At 38.6% G+C, this 23,752-nt stretch overlaps 6 protein-coding genes across 6 annotated transcripts; 2 read left to right on the top strand and 4 right to left on the bottom strand.

The window, feature by feature from the left end:
* Positions 1 to 343: 343 nt before the first annotated feature.
* LOC111787760 (cytochrome P450 CYP82D47-like) lies at positions 344 to 2,077 on the bottom strand. The gene is made up of 2 exons (XM_023667806.2): positions 1,103 to 2,077; positions 344 to 1,023 (listed from the first exon to the last, which is right to left on the bottom strand). Exons 1-2 carry the CDS (start codon positions 2,039 to 2,041, stop codon positions 400 to 402), a joined length of 1,563 nt encoding a protein of 520 aa, XP_023523574.2. The 5' UTR covers positions 2,042 to 2,077; the 3' UTR covers positions 344 to 399.
* A 447-nt stretch (positions 2,078 to 2,524) lies between these two features.
* On the bottom strand, positions 2,525 to 4,838 carry LOC111789064 (putative transcription factor KAN4). Its single transcript, XM_023669704.2, has 5 exons — positions 4,350 to 4,838; positions 4,189 to 4,265; positions 3,424 to 3,463; positions 3,183 to 3,318; positions 2,525 to 3,057 (listed from the first exon to the last, which is right to left on the bottom strand). The coding sequence occupies exons 1-5, from the start codon at positions 4,639 to 4,641 to the stop codon at positions 2,964 to 2,966; spliced, it is 639 nt and encodes a 212-aa protein (XP_023525472.2). The 5' UTR covers positions 4,642 to 4,838; the 3' UTR covers positions 2,525 to 2,963.
* Positions 4,839 to 8,172: 3,334 nt separating this feature from the next.
* Positions 8,173 to 13,890, top strand: LOC111788022 (uncharacterized). Its single transcript, XM_023668155.2, has 7 exons — positions 8,173 to 8,353; positions 11,584 to 11,653; positions 11,773 to 11,832; positions 12,535 to 12,649; positions 12,803 to 12,918; positions 13,091 to 13,215; positions 13,490 to 13,890. Exons 1-7 carry the CDS (start codon positions 8,277 to 8,279, stop codon positions 13,611 to 13,613), a joined length of 687 nt encoding a protein of 228 aa, XP_023523923.2. The 5' UTR covers positions 8,173 to 8,276; the 3' UTR covers positions 13,614 to 13,890.
* LOC111788020 (Pentatricopeptide repeat (PPR) superfamily protein) lies at positions 8,360 to 11,645 on the top strand. Its single transcript, XM_023668152.2, has one exon. The coding sequence runs from the start codon at positions 8,823 to 8,825 to the stop codon at positions 11,100 to 11,102; it is 2,280 nt and encodes a 759-aa protein (XP_023523920.1). The 5' UTR covers positions 8,360 to 8,822; the 3' UTR covers positions 11,103 to 11,645.
* A 249-nt stretch (positions 13,891 to 14,139) lies between the features above and the next one.
* Positions 14,140 to 17,925, bottom strand: LOC111788021 (B3 domain-containing protein Os01g0723500). Its single transcript, XM_087121399.1, has 6 exons — positions 17,594 to 17,925; positions 16,744 to 17,146; positions 16,306 to 16,508; positions 15,609 to 16,137; positions 14,865 to 15,031; positions 14,140 to 14,728 (listed from the first exon to the last, which is right to left on the bottom strand). Exons 1-6 carry the CDS (start codon positions 17,684 to 17,686, stop codon positions 14,399 to 14,401), a joined length of 1,725 nt encoding a protein of 574 aa, XP_086977525.1. The 5' UTR covers positions 17,687 to 17,925; the 3' UTR covers positions 14,140 to 14,398.
* Positions 17,926 to 18,577: 652 nt separating this feature from the next.
* Positions 18,578 to 22,909, bottom strand: LOC111789417 (uncharacterized). Its single transcript, XM_087120862.1, has one exon. It carries the CDS (start codon positions 21,856 to 21,858, stop codon positions 19,015 to 19,017), a length of 2,844 nt encoding a protein of 947 aa, XP_086976988.1. The 5' UTR covers positions 21,859 to 22,909; the 3' UTR covers positions 18,578 to 19,014.
* Between the last annotated feature and the right edge of the window lie 843 nt (positions 22,910 to 23,752).

A 23,752-nucleotide genomic window follows, 5' to 3' on the forward strand; every position in this document is an offset into this window, starting at 1 on the left:
TTGGTGTTCATTTTTCAACTTTCCTTATTTTAAAAAAATATATAATATATAATCTATGATCATATCTTTCATCAATTATTGTACTAATTACTATTATTATTATAAGCAAAGCTATGCGATTTGTACAATGTTCTCTTTTTAAAAAAAATTTATATCACTAGTCAACCGTATCAATTAATCTAAAACGTGGTAAATTAATTAAATTATATTGGGAACAGGGTGTTGGCTCATCTACCACTATATTTTTCTCATTTAAATAATTGAATAAGTAATTGGAGACCTTTTCTTTGCAGGCTTGAGATTCTCTTTCTCGGGATTCTTTCTTCGCTATTGTATATTATGTAATTAAAAATATACAACCCAACTATAAATTATTTTTTTTCGAGATTTATCACATAATCATTCATGAGCCTTAGTAGAAAGACGCGGAGTTAAGACAACTTGAAGAGGAATTTTCTTAGTGAGGTTCAATGCAGCATTTTCTTCCATATTGAGTGGCTCTTTAGATGGTCGTCCAATTTCAAACTCATGAAGAAGCCTTGCAAACGACAAGTGCAAAATTTGGAGGGCAAAAGTTACTGCAGGGCAAATTCTTCGACCAGCACCAAACGGTATCAACTGGTGATTTCGTCCTTTAACATCAAAATCCTTTTGAGTTGTCAAAAACCTCTCCGGACAAAATTCATTAGGATTCTCCCAAACACTTGGATCTCTTTGGAGTCTATAAAGATTCACCCACAGTCGTGTCTTTGCTGGGATGTGATACCCAGCAACTATACAATCTTCCGTAGATTCATGAGGGACCGACAGTTGTGCTGCAGGGTACATACGCAATGTTTCTTTCACGACAGCTTGGAGATATATTAAATTTTTCAGATCGGATTCTCTCACTACCCTGTCTCTCCCAACATGTTGGTCTAATTCCTTTTGAAGCTTCTCGTATGCTTGTTCACGATTGAGGAGTAAAGAAAGAGCCCAAGTCATTTCAGTGGTGGTGGTGTGAAATCCCCCCAATATCATAGTCTACACAAAATTTCAACTAATTTAGTCATTGGGGTTCAAAATTGAGCTTAATTCTTGAATTAATTGATTTTTTGCATACCAAACAGGTAGATTTGATGACTGTGTCGGCATCGTAGCCGGGAAATTCTTCATTGTCGATAAAAGACAACATAACATGCATGAAATCCTGCTCTTCCGGCGCCACTTCGCCGGAATTTCTCCTCTCGCGATGCTCTGTGATCCATTTATCAAGCATCTCGTCCAACACCTTCGCCGTCTTCTTCATGGCCTTCTTATGACCTCCGAAGTCGAACCATTTCAGAAACGGAAACAAATCCGACGGAACAAACGCTGTAAACAACCTAAAAAAATCCTCCAACGCGTGCCGATACTCTGCTCCGCCGCTACCTTCAAAAGCAGTGGTGAATCGTTTTCCGACCACCATCCTGAATATGGTATTCAGCGCTATTTCCCCAAACCACGTCTCCATCTCCATCAACGCTTTCTTGCCTCCATTATTTGATTTGCAGAACTGATGTAATTTCTGGATGGAGATTTGAACCTCTGATCTTAGGATGTGTTTAAGCTTCTCGAGTCGATGGTTGGCTAGGAGTTCAAGCGTGGCTATTTTACGCAAATGGCTCCAGTATGGTCCGTATTGGCTCAGCGCAAACATGGCATAGTCATAGCCAAGTAGTTGCGCGGCTGCAAACTTGGGGCGGGAGGCAAATGCTTTGTCGTTGACAGTAAAGCATTCCCTAGCGACTTCCCAGCCGCTCACAATCAAGATTCTGTTTGCGCCTGATCTTAACATGAAGATTGGTCCATAAACGTCGGCCAATTTTCCCAACGTGGTGTGATTTGGTTCTTTTCCACTTAGTAAAGTGAGGTGGCCGATGAGCGGCCAAGCACCGCGGGGTTGGGGCGGTAATCTGTTGCGACGAGGGGAACATAGGGTGAAGAGAGCATAAAGAAAGAAGAGAAGGGCAAAGAGGGAAGGCAGAGCAATGGTAGGTGAGGATATGTGGGGAAATTCCATTTTGGGTTTGTTACTATTGGTTGTTGTTTGGAGATGAAGGATACTCTGGAATTATTTATGGGTTGAAATGCAATAATAATTCAGATGGAGATATTTTCTGAGTGGTGTTCATTTTTCAATTTTTTTTAAAAAAAAAATTTTAAATACAAAATATATATATATATCTATGAGCAAATCTTTCTTCAATCATTGTACTAATTATTATTATTAGATTTTTCTAAAAGTTATACTGAAGGAACCTGTGTTGGTACGAGTGGATGTAAATGTTTGCTAAATCTACCACATTTAAATGGTGTGAAAGTTATCTTATTTGTGAAAGTTATCTTATTTATAATCAAATAAATTAGGGCCATCAGGTGTCGAATCTGAGTTTTGAATCCTAATAAAATGAAAACTTATATTGAATAGAAATTAGTGCATGATCTGTAACCATTACACCGTAAAAGAAATGAAAGTACGAGAAACTAAAATGAAAATGATCTCTAGTTAGTAATTAGTATGGTAAACCAATTCATCCATGCTGGAGAGTCAAATAACTCACTATAAAGTAATTTACAGATACTTAACCTTTTAAGAAACACGACAACCACTTGAATGTTAAAATTTATAGCGAGCATGACCGTAACGATAGCACGAGATCGAGGAAATTTAGTTACTTAATAACGAAATAAATTCAGTAACTAGAAGTAGTGAAAATTTGAGGGCAGACTCATGGGTTAAGAAGGCATGGTTATAGCCAGTGTGTAGAGCCATTGCTAGCCATTGTGCTGCAAGAGTGCGGGAGTGAAGGCGATGAGCACCTGAAGGGTCAAGATGGGCAAGAAATGGGCATGTAGGAGCATCTTCATTCCTCACATTCATTTCTGTTGATATTTTCTTAATACAATAATAAATAATAAGATTTTATTTTAACTTTTTATTATTATTTGCATCCCCATGGTCTTCCAAGAGTGAACTCTAAATTAATCCTTTGCAAAACGTCACCGTTTGAGGTGGTTCTCTCGCAACTATTGCCTCTGCACACAGTAAAAGAAGATGAGTTTATGGGTCTAAAACACAGTAAAAAAACACAGTAAAAAAACACAGTAAAAAAACACAGTAAAAAAACACAGTAAAAGAAGCAAATGAAAGATGAACTCACGGTTTGACTGTGTGAAAGTTAGATTTTTGAAGAGATAAAGAAGATGAAGAAGAAGAAGAAGAAGAAGAAGAAGGAGAAGAAGAAGAAGAAGAAGATAAAACCCCATCTGCTTCAATCTCAGGCCTTCCATAATCGTCTGCAACAAAAAAACATGAAGCTTTTTTGAATTTTCAGATCTGAAGAAGTGAGGAAGAAGAACAGTGTTTGCATTAAAGAACAGACAGTGTTTTTTATTTATTACCTGTTCCCTTCTTCACACTGTTCTTCACTGTTCGGAACATCTGCATCCACAACAAACCAAAAACCCTTTTTCTTTTTAACAGCCTTGCGTTGTAGTTGATGTAATTTTAGATGCTTTTTTGTCCTTTCACTTTTGTACTCTCTCTTTTACTCCCCCATCTCATATCAATTAATCTTCAAAAATGTTATGTTTTATGCGAATAAGATTAATATTATGTGACAAAAACAACCTCTTTCAACCCACATGTTCCCAAATCATTAACTCCACCTAAAAACTAGACTCCAAAACTCTTATCAATAGCTTAGTAGCCACAACCGAATCATTAGCTCCCATGGAGATGCAGGAATCGACAGCCGGATCGACCCACAATGATAGGCTAGAGGAATAGGCTCATTTGACTCCCTAACCCTACTTAAGACCTCAGAGTGCTTTCGGACTTCTGACTCTATAAATTGGTATGGCTTGTTTGTTTAGCTTGTCCCCTTTTTGAATATGTACGGTTTGAACAAGCAAATGACTAGCAGGATCGAGGAACCACAATAAACGAGACGATAGAAGTTATACGAGAATATGAGTAAACTAATCCTATCGAGAGCAATTTTTTGATGAACGAGAGAAGATATGCTAAAAGAAGAGGAAAAAATCTTGAGACCTTTCGGGAAAATAAAAAAAATAAAAAAAAATAAAATTAGGAGAATTTATGCATAAAATAGACAATATCATAGAATTTTGGAGGTGATTGGGAAGATAAAACAATGAAAGTACCTGCAAATGGCTTTTGACATGAGCTAGGGTTAGATCCTTGACATTCATAAGCTCCAATACTGATTTTGGTGTAGCTCCTGAGACAGATACAAAAATGGGTATTAATGGAACAAATGAAAGTTTTGATGTGTTTAAGGTTATTGGTTTTGTTGTGGAATTACTTTCATGGCCGCCAAGAAGCTGAACAGCGTGTACAAAATGAGCATGTAGCGTCGTAGTCCATCTCATTCTAGGAGCTCGGATGCTTCTTCTCACTCCACACCCACCAACAGTTGGTTTAAAGTCACGGCGTCGGCCATGGAGGAGATTATAAGCTTGGTGACGAGGACGAGCCACATGGGCTGGTTGATATCCAAAGTGGAAGCAACCATTTTGATGGGTGAAGTCAGAATTGTGAGAGGGCGGGGCGAAGAAGGGGAGGCTGATGTGCAAGGAGAGGTCCGGCGGGTTCATGAGAGAAGAGTGACAAAAAGATGAGTGGTTTAAAGGGTAATGAGTGGGTTATGATTTGAAGAGGAAAAGGAATGAATAACATATATTGGATGTATTAAGAAGAAGAGTGAACGGAAGCAAAGGTTAAGGGCAGAAGAGCAGAAGAGAAAGAGAGAAGATGTTGTTATCCTTTTAAGAATAAAGCTTAAGGAGAAGAAAGAGAGGGCAAGAGAGACAGAGAGATGTAATGGCGTCTTGTGTGAAGGGAATGTGGTTGGAAATCGTGAAAACAAAATTCATACATGCTCACCCTTCTCAATTTTCCCTTTCATTTTTCTTCTTTTCAATAATATCTATTAGCCGTGAATTTGAGCCGTTAAAAATGGTATCTAAATCAGTCACTGAGCGCTGTACCAGCGAGAACGCTGGCCTCCTACACGTAGAGTGTGAGATAACTATTACAAATGGTATCAAAGTCGGTCATTGAGCAGTGTGTCAACAAGGGCACTGACTTCCAATAGGGAAACAAAACATTTCTTATAAAAGCATGGAAACCTCTAAAAAAATCGAGCCGTGTGCAGTGAGACGCTGGCTGCTAAGGAAGTAGATTGTGAGATCTTGCGTTAATGGGAGAGAGGAACAAGACATTCATTATAAGGATGTAGAAGTTTTAAAAAACTGTGAGGCTAATAGGTATACGTAATAGCTAAAGCAGTCTAATTTAAAAATTAACTTATTCTCAATCTTCAAGCAAATTTGAACATGGGTCCGATTATGAAATTCATTATAAACTAAGTATAAGAGATCTGCTAGCGGTGGACTTTGGCTGTTACAAATAGTATCGGAGCTAAACACCGGGAGGTGTGCCATGTAGATTGTGAGATCCCACATCGGTTAAAGAAGAGAACGAAACATTTTTTTTATAAGGGCGTGAAAATCTCTCCCTAACATACAGTTTTTAAAACCGTGAGGTTGACAACGATACATAAAAAGTCGACAATATCTACTAGCGATGAACACAAACGTCTAATTTTGATATCATTTATAACAGCTAAATTTTCTTGAACTAGGTGTGAGGTTGAGGGAATGGGGAAGGGAGGTGTGGAAGGGCACCGAGAGAGTAGCTGGTTGAATAGCGCCAGATTCATCGGCGGCAAGATGGGGTTGGGGTTGGGGTTATGTTGGGCTCACGTGACCATCAAAACTCCCCATGTTTTTTGGTATATGTAGTTTAGTTGGTGTTTTGAGAAGCGTTTGGGTATCTTATCTGGGGCTCGACGATCCATGTCTTTGCTTAATTAAATCACAAACAACGCCAACATGGAGCATAGTGGATGGGCGTTGAGTTGAAACAACGTCGATTACATTATTATTATTAGTATATAATTGGGCCTCCATCCATGCACGGTCAGCGCCTGATGCGCTCTAGATTCTTTCCCACCGCATCACTCAAAACCCTTTTAACCTCTCACCTCAACATGTTGTATCTTGCATTCTTGTCAATACCCTCGTGTTGTTTTCAACCACCCACTCACCCATTTGCCATTTGGGCATCATTTCTATGTCTTTGAGTATCCATGAAACGACAAAAGAGAAAGGAATCGCCGAAGCCCACGGCGTTTAGGCTTGTGTGCACCTGCCACACATTACATAATAATAATAATAATAATAATAATAATAAAAATAATAATAATATATTGTGTTATGGTTTCCAGTGAAAGGATGTTGAGGCCCATCTGAAACTGCGAGTAGACGCCAAGTTTTGGAGGTTGTGGGTAGACAAAAGGAATGGAAATTATAGCCGTACACATTATTCATAACAAAATATGAAGAAAGCTAGAAAAGCTTGTAAGCTTTTTGAGGGGACCCGGTGAGGGCCTGTTCGGATCAGAGGGTCATGTGGGTTGCCTCAGTGCTTCCTACCCCATGCTACTAAAGTTTGTGCGTCATATTTTGGCTTCAAGTTAGGCTCGATTCTAGAATTATTACACACTTTTAGAAGCTGAGATCAAGAAAATTAGTAATTTAATTTATACCTCTTTAAGCTATATATACATATTAGAACATATGTTCTAGATAGTGGGTACATAGTCCAACCTTAGACACATGGTTAGAGTCTAATACCAACACACCGATGACGTTCAATACTATCTTTGAAAGACCCTTTTCAAAAGAGAACGCATGTGTCACAGGATAGCTCACTTAAATCATAGAGAGCCAATATCATGTCCACCCATGAGGTATATTTTTAGGCATTTTCAAATTGGCGGGTGTAAATATGATTTTAGTGAAAGGACATGTTGTATCGTGAAACATCCATCTAGTGTTCAATTGACTCTAAATTTGGCGATACTTATTTTATTTCCATTAAAAATGTGTTTTGAAATAATATATTTAAGAATATAAATTTGTGGGTTGGCTCAGTTGGAATAATTTGTTCTCCTTGTGGTCAGTATTTTCGTGTATTGGTTAGGGCCACCTGCAGTCACGGAGTGATCAATTTTTTATTTGGTCCAAACCTTTGTTGTATTCATCAATCTCTTTCACCTTTTTTTTTTTTTTTTTTTTTTAATGTTTCTAATAATGTTAGGACTTTTTTCTTTTCTTTTTTCAATATACTTTGGCATCAAGAAAGACAACTCCGAGAAGGGGTAACTTGTTTGGGCCATTTTCGAGTTGAAGGAACACGCCATTTTTCTAAACGAAGTTGAGCTTTCAACTTTTTAGCAGTTAGTATCTGTCAATATTATTAAGCGACTGATTTTGATAATTAATTTAGTATATATATATATATATGTTTCAAGTGGTGAGATGCTGCTATTAATACTCAGATTTAGTCAAGTTTTTTTTTTTCTTTTATTAAGAAAATTGCAGGTAATTATCTATAAATTTTAAATGCAATGATTTTTTTTTTTTTTTGGTCGTAAACTGATCTTTTGTTGGAAAAGTACGAAAATACAACTAATTGGGTCTTTTGTAGCCCAAGCCATTTCTTCATACATTAATTGGGCCTTGGGCCGGTCTGATTCCTTACGGTTCTAAACTGCCGGGCCCGAAAATTAGAAGGCAGCCCAACACTTTTTATATAAATACATAGGTAATTAATTTTATTGATTAAAGTTATTAATAATTCCATTAATTTATATTCACTCATAAAAATTGGGTTGAGTTATATTTTTTTGTTTGAGTTAGGTTGAATAGAAAACTGCAGAATCTTTTTATCTGATCAATCCAACTAATCAGAAAATAGAGTTACAATGCTCAATTTTACTTTTATTTTTAGATTATTACAAATATTAAAAAGAGGGGATAAATTTAATTTTTTTAAAATAATTTAAAAAACAACTCGATAACTCAACACAAACCGATTAAGTTAGGGAGTCTTTAAGCCTATTTTAATTAATTAGGATATTATTATTATTATTATTATTATTATTATTATTATTATTATTATAAAACGAGAATAACTTCTTATATATATATATATATATATAACTGAATTTAATTTAATTAGAACAGTTAAAAAAAGAAAAAAGAATATATATAAAATACAATTTTGTGGCGAGGGGTTGGGACCGATGAGCGAATAGCAGGGGAAGGCCAACGCCGGATCGCGCTGAAGTTGGAGAGCAAAGCAACTGCGGAAGAGAGCAACGATGACGGTGTTTCATTTCTTCAACTGCGCAATTCTCACTTTCGGTCCTCATGCTGTCTACTACTCTGCAACGCCCTTGTAAGGATCTCGCCTTTTCATCTTCCTTGCATCTCCTTCTACTTCTTTAGATCTCCTGTTCCTCGCACTGTCTCTTCAGGCCCACAGTGATTTGTTGTATTGAAATTCTCCTCACTTTGCTTTTTTTGGAATGATTTCTTGCTGTTTAATCTTGGACTGCTTCAATTTTAGTTCCTCTGCTGGTCCGGAGTGATTCGTTCGGTTGAATTTCCGTTCTCCTTGCTTTGTTTTTATATGATTTATTGATTGTTTGGACTGTTCAAGTTATTAGTTCCGATTTTTACGGAGCTGTGTGTCTGAACTGGATTAGAGAATCAGTTTAGAAGCAGTCTCTATTTTGCAAAGTACCGAAATGCTTAATGACTTGAGTCGGCTGACCAACTTCCTTGTTTTGATGAAATGGAATTGCTGTAGTTTATTAGAGTAGTGGAACGGTTTGTATTCCCAGTGCCACGTTCTGATTTCTACCATGTACGATTTGGTTGCCATAGCTACCAAAATAAGCAATATAAGTCAGTTAAGACAGCTTCATGCGCATCTTGTTCTCAATTCCCTCCAATCTCAGAACTACTGGGTTTCTCTGCTCCTCACTATCTGTACTCGTCTTCACGCTCATCCTTCCTATGCGGCTTCTATTTTTACCTCCTCGCCCTACCCCAATGCTTCTGTTTACAGTTGTATGCTCAAATATTACTCCCGCATGGGTGCCCACGACGAGGTGGTTTCTCTCTTCAGATGCATGCAGTGTCTAGACCTCAGGCCCCATCCCTCTGTTTATATATACTTGATTAAGTTAGCTGGGAAATCTGGCAATTTGTTCCATGCTTCTGTCCTGAAGTTGGGTCATATTGACGACCACTTCATCCGTAATGCTATATTGGATATGTATGCAAAATATGGCCAAGTGGATCTTGCCAGGAAGTTGTTTGAGCAAATGCCTAACAGAACTCTAGCGGACTGGAATTCAATGATTTCTGGCTGTTGGAATTCGGGAAATGAAGCTGATGCAGTCATGCTGTTTAATATGATGCCTGATAGGAATACTATTTCATGGACTGCCATGGTTACTGGGTATGCTAAGATGAGGGACTTGGAGAGTGCTAGAAGGTATTTTGATGAGATGCCAGAGAAAAGTGTAGTCTCGTGGAATGCCATGCTATCAGCTTATGCTCAAAATGAATGTGCAGAAGAGGCTTTGAAATTGTTCCATCGAATGCTGAAAGAGGGAATCACTCCTGATGATACAACATGGGTAGCTGCAATTTCATCGTGCTCTTCCATTGGCAATCCTAACCTTGCTGATTCACTTCTAGCAAAGATTAACCAAAAGCACGTCATTTTGAATAATTATGTCAAAACGGCTTTACTTGACATGCATGCAAAATTTGGTAACCTAGAAATTGCTAGAAGAATTTTTGATGAATTGGGAGGTCAGAGGAATGCTGTTACTTGGAATGTCATGATCTCAGCATATACAAGGGCAGGAAAACTGTCATTAGCTCGGGAGCTGTTTGACAATATGCCAAAAAGGGATGTTGTTTCATGGAATTCAATGATAGCTGGTTATGCACAAAATGGAGAGTCTGCCATGTCAATTCACCTCTTTAGAGAAATGATTGATTGTACGGACATACAACCAGATGAGGTCACCATAGCTAGTGTCTTATCGGCCTGTGGACATATTGGGGCTCTGAAATTTAGTTACTGGGTTCTAAATATCGTTCAAGAGAAGAACATAAAGTTTGGCATTTCAGGATTCAATTCTTTGATATTCATGTACTCTAAATGTGGAAATGTGGTTGATGCCCATAGGATATTCCAAAATATGGGGACGAAAGATGTTGTTACTTTCAATACACTGATTTCAGGATTTGCAGCCAATGGTCATGGGAAGGATGCTATCAAGTTACTGTTAACAATGGAGGAAGAAGGCATTGAACCAGACCATGTCACATATATTGGTGTTTTGACTGCATGTAGTCATGCAGGAATGCTGAAAGAAGGTAAAAACATCTTTAAGTCAATTAAAGCACCGACAGTGGATCACTATGCTTGTATGGTTGATTTATTAGGAAGAGCAGGCGAATTAGATGAAGCCAAAATGTTAATTGAATCTATGCCAATGAAACCTCACGCTGGTGTTTATGGCTCTTTGTTAAATGGCAGTCGAATTCACAAGAGAGTTGAGCTGGGAGAACTTGCTGCTAACAAGCTCTTAGAGCTTGAACCTCAAAACCCAGGAAATTATATTTTACTTTCTAATATATATGCCTCTGCTGGAAGATGGGAAGATGTTAGACAGGTTAGAGAGAAGATGAGGAAGGGAGGTGTCAAGAAATCAGTTGGAATGAGTTGGGTGGAATATAAGGGTCAAATACATAATTTCACTGTGGGTGATAGATCGCATGAATGGTCAAAAGATATTTATAGATTATTGGCTGAACTTGAAAGGAAGATGAAGAGGGTTGGCTTTGTAACTGATAAAAGTTGTGCACTGCGAGATGTTGAGGAGGAAGAGAAGGAAGAAATGCTGGGGACTCACAGTGAGAAGTTGGCCATTTGTTTTGCGCTTCTTGTCAGTGAAGTGGGGACACCAATTAGAGTGGTGAAAAATTTGAGAATTTGTATGGATTGTCATACAGCTATTAAGATGATCTCAAAGTTAGAGGAAAGAGAGATTATTGTCCGTGATAATAATAGGTTCCATTGTTTTAGTGAAGGGATATGTTCTTGCCATGATTACTGGTAAATTGGCAAAGAGCAAATTTATGGATAAAATTCATTTGCATAAAGAGAGATTTTAAGCACAACCCGGCCTTCAATAGTGAATCACGCAGATTACCATACTTGTCATTTCTCCATATTCAGCTTTTAACTGAAGAACACTTTATGATTAGGTCCAAGGATCAATATCAAAGAGCATTGTATCTCTGTGATGTACCTTACAAGAGTTATGCATTAGGAGTTTGTTAGTTTTATTTTTCTACCAATTCATTCATAAATCAACAGAGTGAACCATGTTTATCAGGGAAAAAAAAAAAGATAAAGAGAGATTGGCCAGTTGGAATGTTCGAAGTTTTTTTTTTTTTTTTTTGATGATGTAATCTAAGAATTGCATATTTTCTTCCTCACAGAATCGATGAATTCATGGTCTAATCTCTGGTTCTGTCATAATTTTATGTTTTTCTATAAGTCACGATTTCAGTTCACTGAAAACTCTAGCTATACAGATCTGAGTATGACACACTCGGAACGTCAGTCAAAGCGGCACTGGTTTACCTTGGAACGGCCTTACTAAAGGTTTGTGATTTCTGAACACTTCAAGGTTGATTGAGACCTTGAATTTCTCTCCATTGTATATTATTGACTTTTCACTTCTCCATGAATCTAACTGATATTTTTCTATGCATTCTTGTCAGCTTGTATGCCTTGCAACCTTCCTTAACGTGTCAGAGAATGACTCCTTTGACCTATATCAGGTATTAATGTTCTTTTCATCTGTAATTGGTGAAAAACATTTTTTTTTATATATTTTAGTGTACATTTTAATTCCATCAGTTGTAATGCCTAGTATCTTTTGTACATTTTAATTCTCTGACTTGGAAAATTAAAGACTTCATTAACCTTGGATGTCAGGACAAAATTATTGGTTGCTTGGCTATAATCCTCATCTGGGAAACTTAAATTTTTATATTCCACACTGCATTCAACCTTTCTGGTTGATTGGATTGGTGTTGGTGGGTGAGAAGGTTTAGTTAGTCTATTGTTAGAACTTGTTTTTTACTATCACATATTATGTAATTTTTGTTTAATAGAACATTGAGTTACATACCATTAAATGGTTTGGAACGAAATGAATAATGCAGCCTAGTATCCAGAATTGGACAAACATGAATCAGAATAGCATTACAGAACTGTTTTTAGCGTTAAAGTGAAAAATAGTTTCCAGTCTCTATTTCATGTACTAGCCTTGATTCCATCCTCTTTTTCCCTCTTTGTGGGATGTCTTCCTGTTTCATCCAATGAGTAGTGCTAAATGGTATGTTTCTTTTATTAGATCCTCATGTCAAGTGTACTAACTATGCTTTTATTAACAAAGCCTCCATATTTTTAGGAAATTTTGTTCGAGTCGTGCCAGTAGTTATAGCAAATGTTAACAAGGTATAATTCATGTACGACAGGAACTGTTGAAAGCGCTTATTGGTTTAATAGATGTTGCCGGACTTTACTTTGCTTTGACCCAGTTGACTTACCGGAACATTTCTCAGAACCATAAATTTCAGGCAGTTGGACTGGGTGAGTTTGTTGAGCAATCAATTGAGGTTTTTTAGTTTGATTGTAAATGATGACTGCATGCACGGTTTCTGTTTGTTTATTTCGATCTTTCAATGTTTTTCCCCATCTTCTAATCATTGGATGGCCTGGTTACTCTGTTCTTCTTGCCTGCAGGTTGGGCATTCGCTGATTCTGTTTTGCATAGACTTGCACCACTTTGGATTGGTGCCAGAGGACTAGAGTTTACTTGGGATTACATTTTGCAGGGCCTTGAAGCTAATGCAAATCTGGTTTCCATCTCTCTTCTTTATTTTAAGATACTCTTTATTTGGCTACTGTCAGAGATTCAATCATCGATTCGATTGATATTTCTTGGGTTCTTGACCTTGCATTCTGGGTGAAGTATTTGTCATGTCAGCCGCGCTGTTGCTTCTCTAATTTCTGCTCCCCACTTCAATTCAGGTGTTGAGCATATCCGTTGCTGCATTGGGATCTTTGATGTGGCTTCGGAAGAACAAACCCAAAGCGCTAATTCCCATAATTTATATCTGTGCACTGATTGTGGCTACTATGCCATCAATCACAAGGTATGTAACATCAAAATTGGAAAATTTGCCACTTTCGAACTTGAATCACTTGCTTTAAACTATCTGAACATCAAAAGGTAATCTATTTGGTTTTTGAAAATTGTGCTTGTTTTCCTAATATTTCTCTACAATGAGTTTCATTATTTTTAAGAAAAAGTTGGAAATTCCTAGCCAAACTCTAAAAACAAAACAGGTTTTTCAAAACCCGTTTTAATTTTAAAATTCAAATAAAGATGTACATAATTTTAACACAAGCTGCAAATTTTCTTTCCAGCTACTTAAGGCGGGGAATGGGTTGGCATTTCCCTAAGGTGGTGGGATTTGAACTCTTCACCTCTTTGGCGATGGCTTTTATTAGTTGGCAGCTTTTTTCTGCTTGTCAGAGACCCTCTGTTTAAGGTTATGGCACACTGGGGTTGACTATATTGATGCTGGACGTGAATTTTGGAGGTGTGGATTGCAGATCTCCTTTTACTTAACCTTCTCTTTTGCAGTGTTCCGCCTAATTTCGTAATCATTTGCAAAACCAAATTGTGGGGTTAAGTTTCAGATGTTGTAAGGTTGTAAGCTTTGTAATGTATGATGACAGGTAAAAGGGAGTTTCAGATGTTGTAACGTTTAGTTCTTTTTCTTTTGAGATTTTGAATGGAAGTAAAAGGTAGCTTGCCAGGACAATGTTATCTCATTTTCCTTTCCCTACCCTCAGATTTTAAACCTTTTTTTTCTCCTTCCATTCTTTTACTGAGGAACATGATTACGAAGATGGAAGAGGTTACCTCAGATCAAGGCTCTCGCGCCTTCTCATTTCATCACTATTTTATTTTCTTCTGCAAATTTTGGATGAGAAAAGTTAGAACGACAAGTAAAGAATGCAATTTTTAATCTGCATTTACATTAGATGATTAGAGCGACAAGTTAGCAAAATAAGAGAACACATTCACTAGTTTCATTTCAAGAAAAAGCATAAGGGGCAGGGGGAAAAAGTGTGTACAAGTGATGCAACTCCGATTGAACCAGTCATCCGTTGCCATGGGTTCAACGACAGCCTAACCTGGGACCGCTACAATGAGAATTTTGGGGGAAAAAGATGACCGGTGACCTTTATAGCAAAAGAAAATCTAGCCATTCCTAATATGAGCAAATAATTTTTTTGATTGAGAAGAAATGAGGCGGAGTACCAACCTTACAGAGAAGGATGATTGATTGTTGTTGGTACAATTGCTAATTCACTACAAGTTGCGACTTCACTGCTGAGGTCAAACCCTTTCTTCCCAACTCCGGTTACATGTACAAGCAATTCACACTTGCCAACAAGTTCAAAAATGCAGATATCCCCCATCTGGATACCATTGTCACGAACAAACGACATCCAACCGCCGCAAAAAGTATGCATCATTCGCCCCATTGAGTCTGGTACTGAGTTCACAATCCAACATCCCCCGTTTGGACCGCGAAGTATAATCTCAGTTTTGCTGTTAGGGAAATGTACCGAAGAAAACTGATGCGGAATTTTCTGCAACATAGAATGCCAATCAGTCCTACTAAATTGAAGCAAAGAAAATGTAAAAAATAACTGCATTGACAACAACACTGGATCTAAAACCAAAAACTTGAGGAAGTACATGAACGGTCTAAAATAAAAGACTTACTAAAGTATATGAACCACTAGTGTTGAACTTTTTCATGATTCTGACAAAATTTGGAAAACAAGAAGCAAATGACTTAGCTGCTCTTTCTTCATCAAGGGCTAACATTGCTCGCAAACCAAGTCTAGCTGGTAATACAAGATCGCCTTTGACACTGGTTCTCTGATTGACTGGTCATTAAAATTTCAAAAGCCATAAAACCAAGTTCTTCATATTCTTGCATATCATAACCAATTAAGGCCAGCCTAGCTTTGAGAAAATCATGAGGACATAATGAATATCCTAATACACTACAATCATGGCTTAGAGAAAATTATGGAAAAACCTCATCATGACTTTCTTTTCTTTCGGAATATGTGGAAGAAAGAAATCAGAGAATATTTGCAAAAGCAACACAGGCCTACACAAAACTTTTCGACAATGTTGTTTACCAAGCTATATCTTGGTGTAAACTGTCTAATATTTTTACTTCCTATAGTTATACCTCCCTCATTGCAAATTGGGAAGGTCTTTTGTAAACACCATAGATTATACATTCCTCTGGTAAATTTCACTCATCAATGAAATTGTCTCTTATAAAAAAAACATCCTAATACACTACAATAAAACTACATGCAAATAGAGAAGTAATAAACTCTATTTTTAATACAACAAATGGTGGCCATCGTCACAAAAGAGAGACCATAGAGAACCTTCTTTCATACTTTTAAAACATAATTACATGCAGATGACGGAGAGAAACCTTACCCAAACGCTTAGAAGGCTTTTTTGATTGAGAACAAACCACGACTTTGGTGGAGACCTTCTTTGCACTAGAATGTTTCCGAACATCATTGCAGAAAGGTTCTTGCCAAGACTTCGAACTTTTTTTATCATGTACTTCAATTCTTTTGGGGCATTTTGAATGAACCTTGTGAGAGTTTCCATTCATTTTCTTTGGCAAACCTTTGAGAGTTTTACGAGATATTTTTGCATGGTCAGCATCTAGCTGACTCAAGGATCCTTTTCTACTTTGATCCTCAGATATTTCCTTTCCAACCCTGAAGATGCGAACACGCAATTCACAATCCAGGACAAGCTCAAAAACACATATATCTCCCATGTTGATGTCATTCCCACGCACAAAGGCCATCCATCCTCCACAAAGGGTATGACTTGTATGCACTCTTATTGTAGGAACAGAATTCACTGGCCAGGATTCCCCTTTCAAGTTGTGAAGGACCAACTTTAATTTGCAGCTAGGAAGATGTGCCATAGAAAATTGATAAGGGATATTCTGCATCACAAGAGAGGACGGCATCAGGCTTGTCAAACTGACATTTAAATGAAGGAAAGTTGCTTTAATTTATTGCTTTACGATCATCAAGAAGAAAAGGAATTTTTTTGTCATCATCACCACATTTTACTTCCTTTTTTTCTTTTTGGTTTTTGGGGATCGACTCACCAATGTGTATGAACCACGAACATTGAAGCTTTTCATGATTCTCACAAAATATGGATAATTGGAGCTAAATGACTGGGAAATTTTTTTCTCATCCTGAGATAATAGTGATAAGGCCAGAATTTTATCTTGCATAGTTACGTCATCAACTTTACTGATCCCATTCTGACCAGCTCCATTTTTATGGACCTCAACAGTTTTTATGGCTGGAAACAAGAAGGTATGATCCAATTAATTTCTAATCACATGCTGATAAGGAGCTGACATTCTGAATAACTATTAATAAATCACTAGAAATAATTATTTTAACCAAGTATTTTTTCCTCCTAATTCGCAGGCTAAACGTGGAACTAGGAAAGAACTAGCAAAGAACACTGTCCACAGATAAGCATTTCCCTCTACGTTCTACAAAATAAACCTTAAGACCAGAACTCAGTTTACCTGCTAGGCCCTCCCTGCACTCTGAATGAACATAAAAAATGCTCCTCATTTTCTTTACCACAGCCTCTGGACATGTATCTGGGCATGTAGGGTCCTCTTCCCTATCTCTTTTATGGCCTGTGTTATCTTGACTGCACTGAGAATGAAATGCATCTTCTTTCTCACATGCACTCTGATCAAAAACTTGCAGAGTGAAATTCAACTCGCCATCATATCTAAATACTAAGAAATCACCACATTCTAGGGAATGATCTCGTGCAAAGGTTGGCCATCCGTCACAGAAGAACAAGTTATCATTCTGCTGGATCAAGTCAACAAGCCAAGTATGGCCGCTAGGACCAATTAATGTGACTGATCGGCCTATTATTTCTCCCAAGTATCTGACAAATTTCAAAGGAAGTTTCTGCAATGATACGAAAATCAAATCAGCACAAGACAATCCAATAGACCGCCATAAAACACAAATAGCGCTACATATTCATTTTGACCTGAATGCACAACGTATGGTCAGAGCGCAGCTATTACTCATAAGATACATCTAGATGCTAAATGATGCAAAGACTGCGCCAACGTCACGTGGAATGATTTAAACGCTTATTCAAAGAAATGTTTCATTCCACACAGAACTGAACTAACCACTATAAACTTCCCCAGAAAACAGAGACAAACAAAGACAAAGCAGTCTCTAACTTCCTAAAACAGTTTTTCCAAAAGAGCGAAGAGAAATAGATAATCGAGTCCAAACTGGCCACACATGATGTAAAATGACAAACGCATGCTCATATTAACCTAATTTCTCAGATAATGACAGGAAACACAGTCAGGAGAACGCGAAATCCGAAGAGATTACCAGTCGTTCTGAACAAAGAGTGGAGGAATAGAAAGCATAAAAGCAAGGCCGCCTGGAAGTCACCATCAACTGGCAAGACTCCGTCTCCATCATCAAACCGCATGAACAGACTCCAGTCAATAAGGATTTGAGCAATATCTTGATGAAACAAAAGACATTGAAGAAATATTTGCCAGAAAACGAAACAGAGAAGAAAATGGACCAAAAAACAAACCCTAAGAAGAACCGAAGATTGACGGAGAAATAATGGAAGTTCCGGTCGCTTCCAGGATAGATTTGAGTTTCGAGGGATTCTGGCAAACGAACCCCGTAGTGGGAGAAGTGCTTCTGAGCGCGCCACGTTCACACGTGTGGAGTGTGTCAGTAATCGTACTTCATTTTTTATTTTCTAAAAATAATATTTTCATCTATATTATGTATTTTTTTACTTTAATTTTATTTTAATTTATCAATTTAAATTTTTATCTCTCCGTCCATAGCACTAATTTTTAACCCTACAGGCCTACTGCTATCCGGTCTGATTTTTTTTTTTTTTTTTCCTTCAACGAGTTTTCTATGTCTAGCTGACACACCGTTCCATGTCCACCCGTTTTTGGGCTCAACTTACTCACTGGCACACTGCTCGATGTCCACTTTTTTTGGGCTCAGCGTTCTCGCTGGCACACTGCTTAGTGTCCACCCCCTTTGAGGCTCTCTCGTTGACACACCAACTCGGTGGTTGACTCTGAAACCATTTGTAATAGCCTAAACCTACCACCAGCCGAGATTATCTTCCTTAGGATTTCCCTTTCGAGTGTCTCTGGATAGAAAGAGATTTCCAGACTCTTATAAATAGTGTTTCGTTCTTCTCTCCGACAATGTGGGTACGAGGATAAGAGGATAAAATGAAGAGGACATGAAGGAAGTGTGGTTTTCATGAAAGAAAATGGAAGAGAAATCCATTTGAGTAACGACAAGTTTACAACCTTAAACAAAGAAATACAGTTAAAACACAAAGACACAAAGACCAGAGATTCTATCTATATCTGTAAGCAAATGCACAAAAACATTTACAATCTCAAATAAAGTTTGTAACATTAGGTGTGGCCAAAAGTTTAAACCACCAACCTCCTACTCCTATCTACCTACCAATCTTGTATATTCTAACTAACAGCAGAAGAACATGTTACATTCGGTGCGTTGCAGCGATGCACGGATGATCAAAGAAGCTCCAGCTCTCGCCTCTCAGTGTTTCAAAACTTCGTGTTGGTTCTTGAAGACGGTACGAACGAAGAATCGTCGTCTGCTTAGCAGGAAGAGTTGGACTTTTAGCAGGGTGTGCTGTATGTATGTTGCAGCATCTCCTGCTAAATGAGTTCAACTCTCATAATCTTTGTGTTCGTGTTTAGCCAGAGAAGAGCGCTCGAAAACGGGGCTCGGTGTTATGATTCTGAAGTCTCGGGGCCGGAAGACAATGTACTGTTTTCCAGAAAAGATGGATTCAGAAACTTGGCTACAAAAGCCCACATTTTATAAACATCTTCAAAGTTGGTAAGGAATCCGAGCGATGCTGTGACGACCTCGACTCGAAAAAATAGTTTCTTCCTGTTGTGACCATTAGCCATTGGTTTGCACAATGCCATGTCTTTGAGATCATACTGACCGGAGTTCTGCTTCGGAACGTCGACTGCACGGACATGGCTGAGGATACCAACTCCAAGAGATATTCCATTATTTTCAGCTAGTTTCTGTACAACTTCCGGATGAATTAGCCCTCTTCCATTGCTTTCTTTAACATTAAAAGCAACCGCAGCACCTCGTTCGTATTTTATCTTCGGTCCATACAGTTGTACGAGGTGAGTTCCTACATCGTCTCGACCCGGTAGTCGGAGTTGAAGTAATGAAGTGACGAGCCAGTTAATGAGATACCTCAGTCGGAGAGTGGTCCTGTTGAGGCCTAACATATCGATATGATCAAGATGTCGACAGATCATTTCGGGCTCCCTCCTTCCCCATTCTTGCTCGTCGACGTACTCTCCATCACTCATCGACTCCTCATTGTCAAAAGCTGCATTAGATGCTTCTCCGAGCTCAAACATCTCATTCAAGCTTTCTTTTTCATTATATTCTACGCTAAATGATACTCGACGACCCATGCTTAACGCTCTTTCTCCGTCTAAACCGAAGAATCCACGTTCGGAAAACCTACTCCTTTCCCTCCTACCTAAGAGTCTGAATTCCCCTTCTGTCTCCCTCCTTATAGCACTTTCCTTCAAGTCTTTTAAGGCTCCAGCTGCTGTGGAATTCGAAAGCTTCAAATCCTGAATCTCGAAAGTCTGATTCGCAGATCGGTTTCCATTCGAGGCGAAACTCAACCTATTCGGGATCGATTCTTCTCCAGTTTCTGAATCCTCCTGAATCTCACTAACAGCATGAGAATCTTTCAAGCTTCCAACATTGCCACAGCAAGAGTCTTGTTCTCCAGATTGTTCTTCTTCAGGAATCCCCTCCACCCGACATAGATCCTGCGACACTGATAATACAGCTGCATCAAACGACAATACCGAATCGTCACGGTGCCTTGGATTCGCCCGCTTATCATCACCACCACATATCGGACTTCTCAACAACCTCGATGCTGGTTTTGGTGGAAGTTGCCTACTGTTCCTCTTACCAGAAAACCAAGATGGTGGTAAGGGTGATGACCATGTTTTTTGCTTAATCAAATGGCCAGAATTATCAGAACCAAATGGACTATGTCCCAAATCAATCCAATATGAATTATCCGACGACTCGTCCTCGCTGAAGATCGGACTCTTCATAACCTCCCCAACCGAAATGCTCTCAACTTCCTCAAAAATGGTACTAGCTCCATCCCTGTCCGAGCTATTATTATCTTGTTCTATCTCAGTCTCAAACACATCCCTCACCTGGTTCGTCGTAAACACGCCCGAAAAAGCAGGCATTCGTGACTCCTGATGCGTCTCAGTTTCAGAATCCTCCTGACCATTGATAGCATCATCTTCAATCCCAGCCAACACATCCAAACCATCGATCGAATCGCCGATGTACTGCGGGAAAATAGGCAGTATCCTCACCATTCCTGTACCTGTCCGCCCACATTGACTTTGCAAGCTCCCTATAACAGATTTCTTAATCAACAGGCAGCCAAAACCAGTCGGATCAGATCCGAAAACGCGATAAAATGACGTGATTATAAAATCTGGCCTAAAGAGGGAGAGCCCCAAGGAATCCATGTCCTTCGGACCGAGCGAGCCAGCATCGAGCAAGACGTGCCAATTGTTCTGCTGGGCAAGAGCCATCCATTGGTAAGAATACTTTGCTCCTGTAACTCTTGACTGAACAGGAAACACAAAAAGCCCAGAAACAGAATCCTTCTTCCTCTTCCTCTTGTTTGTGATCTGTTTCCTGAGCTCCCTTGAACAGAGTCTTAAAGTTGGCCACTTAAACCAAGCACTGTAAACCTTTGCACCTCTTTCTTTAGCATTCTGAGCCATCCAACTCACAGATTGACTCTCATGATCAAACATGGTCAACAATTTCTTATTCGTATGAAAAGGATACGACTCAGCCAAGAGCTTAAAAGCTGACCCCCTACTGACTGTAAAAACAATCCCATATTCATTCTCGGAAATGTTAAGGTAATTCATAATCCGTGTCTTGATGTCGTGTTCAATTGTGCCTTTCTCGGCGCCGCCGTAAAGGGCATGGTTGTTCAAATTGGCAGTGATTTCAGAGAGAGTAAACGCAGAAGACTCCCAGAATTGTTGGGTTTGAATATACGAAAATAAACCAAACCCACAGTAATCAAGACATACCTTCGAAAACGACTCTGATAAATGCTCGTAATCCTCTGTTCTTAATTGATCGATTTGTTCCGACGACTGGAATTTCGGGTACATGGTGAGGAACTTGGTGAAGGCGTCGAAGAGATTCGGAATCAAATCCTCCGTGGAATAGGTTCGGTCGGCGGCGAGTGCGGTGGCGCGTAGAAACTCCTTCTGGGCATGAAGCCGAGCGAGAGATCTCGACCGTCGAACATTCCCGTCGTGATTTGGCGAATCACAGTCAATGTCTCTGGATTTCGCCAAACACCCATCTTCAGAAGCTTCCTCAAGAGCCTCTCTGAGCTTGTTTTCTTGCAATTGCCTGAGAATGGAGGATTTCCGCCTCTCTGTAAGACCAGACCCATGTCGCCGTCTGGATTTCTTGTCCATTATTAAAGCGGCGCAATGGGACAAGGGCTTCCATAGTGAAAGATGCATGAATTCTAAACACAAAAGCCAAAGCGAACGAAATCGTAGAGCTGAAGTTCAAGAAACTCGGGCTTTAAAAGAGGGTTTCTGAGCTTCCGGGAGCTAAAGAACCAAAGAACCAGCTGGTTCTCTTTTCTTTCCTTTTTGGATTTTCAATTCAACTGGTAAGGCAGACGCATTAGGCCACATCGCTAACTTTTGCGAGATCGATATCAGTGGGTCTTAAAGAGAAGGTATAAATAAAGGAAAAGATATCAAAGAACAAAAGGGTCATCAGACTAAGCGACATTACCTTTAATACGATCAGCAGAGAAGAACCCTTTACTTTCTTCAAGGGCCCATCACTGAAAATGGCTCCATTTCAAAAAAAAATTCATCTCCATCACCAGCAACTCATTCAAAAATTCAAAAAAAAAAAACAAGAAACCCGCAAACCCCAGATTCACAAGCTTTAATACTTGCCTTTTTTGAACTGAAGATCCCAAAGTTTTCTACAGAAAACGGCATATACCCATTAGAACAGAGCTTTAATCAAACCAGGAACGAAAATGTGAAAAACAGAGCACTAGAATATGAACAGAGGAGCCGCCGAGAAAGATAATGGGAGAGAAGGAATCTAAACCCAAAAGAAAACTGTTGGGATTAGGGAAAGGACGAAAAATAAGGGCAGAAAACAGCATCCAACAACTCCTCCAACCAACATCAGCAGCTCCCCCACCACTCTTCCAGTAAGCAAGAACAGAGAGAGTGAGAAGAAAAAGAAGAAAAGGGGTTTCTGAGAACCCCATAAATTCCCACATTTACTATGGCAATTGATACAAACATGTCTGCATTGAATGCTGGTTGGCTGTTTCTTTCACATCTCCCACCATTATTACGCCTCCACCATTAATAAATCCCAGCTCGACCCCTCTTGCCCCCAATGGTCCACTCCTCCACTCCGCCGAATTGCTCTTTTCTCTTTGTTTATTTCATTTTGGATTCAAAATCTCTCTCCCTCTCCCTCTCTTTCTTTGTTCTTCGATTTTGGTGAAAGAATCCAAAGTCCAAATCCCTATCCCAATTACTCTTGTCTCTGGACATTGACACCGTAAAGAGTAGAATGTTTGAGTACGAAAGATCTTCATTGTAGAGTACTTGTTAAGACCTCCATGATTCTAGTGAAACAACCATTCAAATGATTGTAACTCAATTTGTAGTTAATGTAAGAACATGTTTATTTACAACATTTTTTAGGATTTTCCCTCTATTCCTTTTATGTCTTTTTTTTTTCTTTTCAATTCTTTAATTGAATTGGTTTTTGTATCAATCTTTCTTCCCCTACGGGTCCGAGTTAATTTGGGTTTTGTCTTCGATGCCACTAATTTCCATAAGAAGACTAGAGGAGATTGTTGACTACTCGTTAGCAGCAACACTATCTAAGCATGAACGGGTTCAGTATTTGAAAGGGACAGTGTTCTATAAGGAAAGCCTAATATGATGACCCAACTAAACTTTTTCGCTCTAATTAATTTTTTTTTAGTTCGTTTATGTTTTTTTTAAACAAATTTATATATATTATTTTCATAAAACATAATAATATTTAATAGCATTAAGGGGGAATAGTATAGTGATTGAGATGTCATTGTCACATACCCAAAAGTACAATTATCTTAAATCCGACCAAAACTTTAATATAATTACAGAATATAATTTGGGTAATCATAGTCAAATCTTCATTAATTAATTCAAAACGTACTTTAAAAAAGCATGCTAACGCCATGCATGCATGCACATGCATACCATTGGCATCACATTACATGTCCCCACCATGACGTATGCTTCTCTATAAAGTGGTCAACACTCAAACAGACAATGATTCTTAACAAGAAAATAAAGTCAAATTATGAATTTATTCAAACCT

Source organism: Cucurbita pepo, chromosome 2 (assembly GCF_057944985.1).
Source record: "Cucurbita pepo subsp. pepo isolate OVF chromosome 2, ASM5794498v1, whole genome shotgun sequence".
Classification (NCBI taxonomy): Eukaryota; Viridiplantae; Streptophyta; class Magnoliopsida; order Cucurbitales; family Cucurbitaceae; genus Cucurbita; species Cucurbita pepo.

Excerpts from the sequence above, each read along its gene's own strand:
- LOC111788020 (XM_023668152.2), top strand. The coding sequence starts at position 8,823 with ATGTACGATTTGGTTGCCATAGCTACCAAAATAAGCAATATAAGTCAG.
- LOC111789417 (XM_087120862.1), bottom strand. The coding sequence starts at position 21,858 with ATGCATCTTTCACTATGGAAGCCCTTGTCCCATTGCGCCGCTTTAATA.
- LOC111788022 (XM_023668155.2), top strand. The coding sequence starts at position 8,277 with ATGACGGTGTTTCATTTCTTCAACTGCGCAATTCTCACTTTCGGTCCT. Across the intron at positions 8,354-11,583 it reads TACTACTCTGCAACGCCCTT|ATCTGAGTATGACACACTCG; the intron begins GTAAGGATCTCG and ends CTAGCTATACAG. Across the intron at positions 12,650-12,802 it reads ATTTCAGGCAGTTGGACTGG|GTTGGGCATTCGCTGATTCT; the intron begins GTGAGTTTGTTG and ends TCTTGCCTGCAG.
- LOC111788021 (XM_087121399.1), bottom strand. The coding sequence starts at position 17,686 with ATGATGGAGACGGAGTCTTGCCAGTTGATGGTGACTTCCAGGCGGCCT. Across the intron at positions 17,147-17,593 it reads CTCTTTGTTCAGAACGACTG|AAACTTCCTTTGAAATTTGT; the intron begins GTAATCTCTTCG and ends GTATCATTGCAG. Across the intron at positions 14,729-14,864 it reads CTAGTGGTTCATATACTTTA|AAAATTCCGCATCAGTTTTC; the intron begins GTAAGTCTTTTA and ends TCTATGTTGCAG.
- LOC111789064 (XM_023669704.2), bottom strand. The coding sequence starts at position 4,641 with ATGAACCCGCCGGACCTCTCCTTGCACATCAGCCTCCCCTTCTTCGCC. Across the intron at positions 3,464-4,188 it reads ATGTCAAAAGCCATTTGCAG|ATGTTCCGAACAGTGAAGAA; the intron begins GTACTTTCATTG and ends TTGTGGATGCAG. Across the intron at positions 3,319-3,423 it reads CAGTGTGAAGAAGGGAACAG|ACGATTATGGAAGGCCTGAG; the intron begins GTAATAAATAAA and ends TTTTTGTTGCAG.
- LOC111787760 (XM_023667806.2), bottom strand. The coding sequence starts at position 2,041 with ATGGAATTTCCCCACATATCCTCACCTACCATTGCTCTGCCTTCCCTC. Across the intron at positions 1,024-1,102 it reads TCATCAAATCTACCTGTTTG|ACTATGATATTGGGGGGATT; the intron begins GTATGCAAAAAA and ends AATTTTGTGTAG.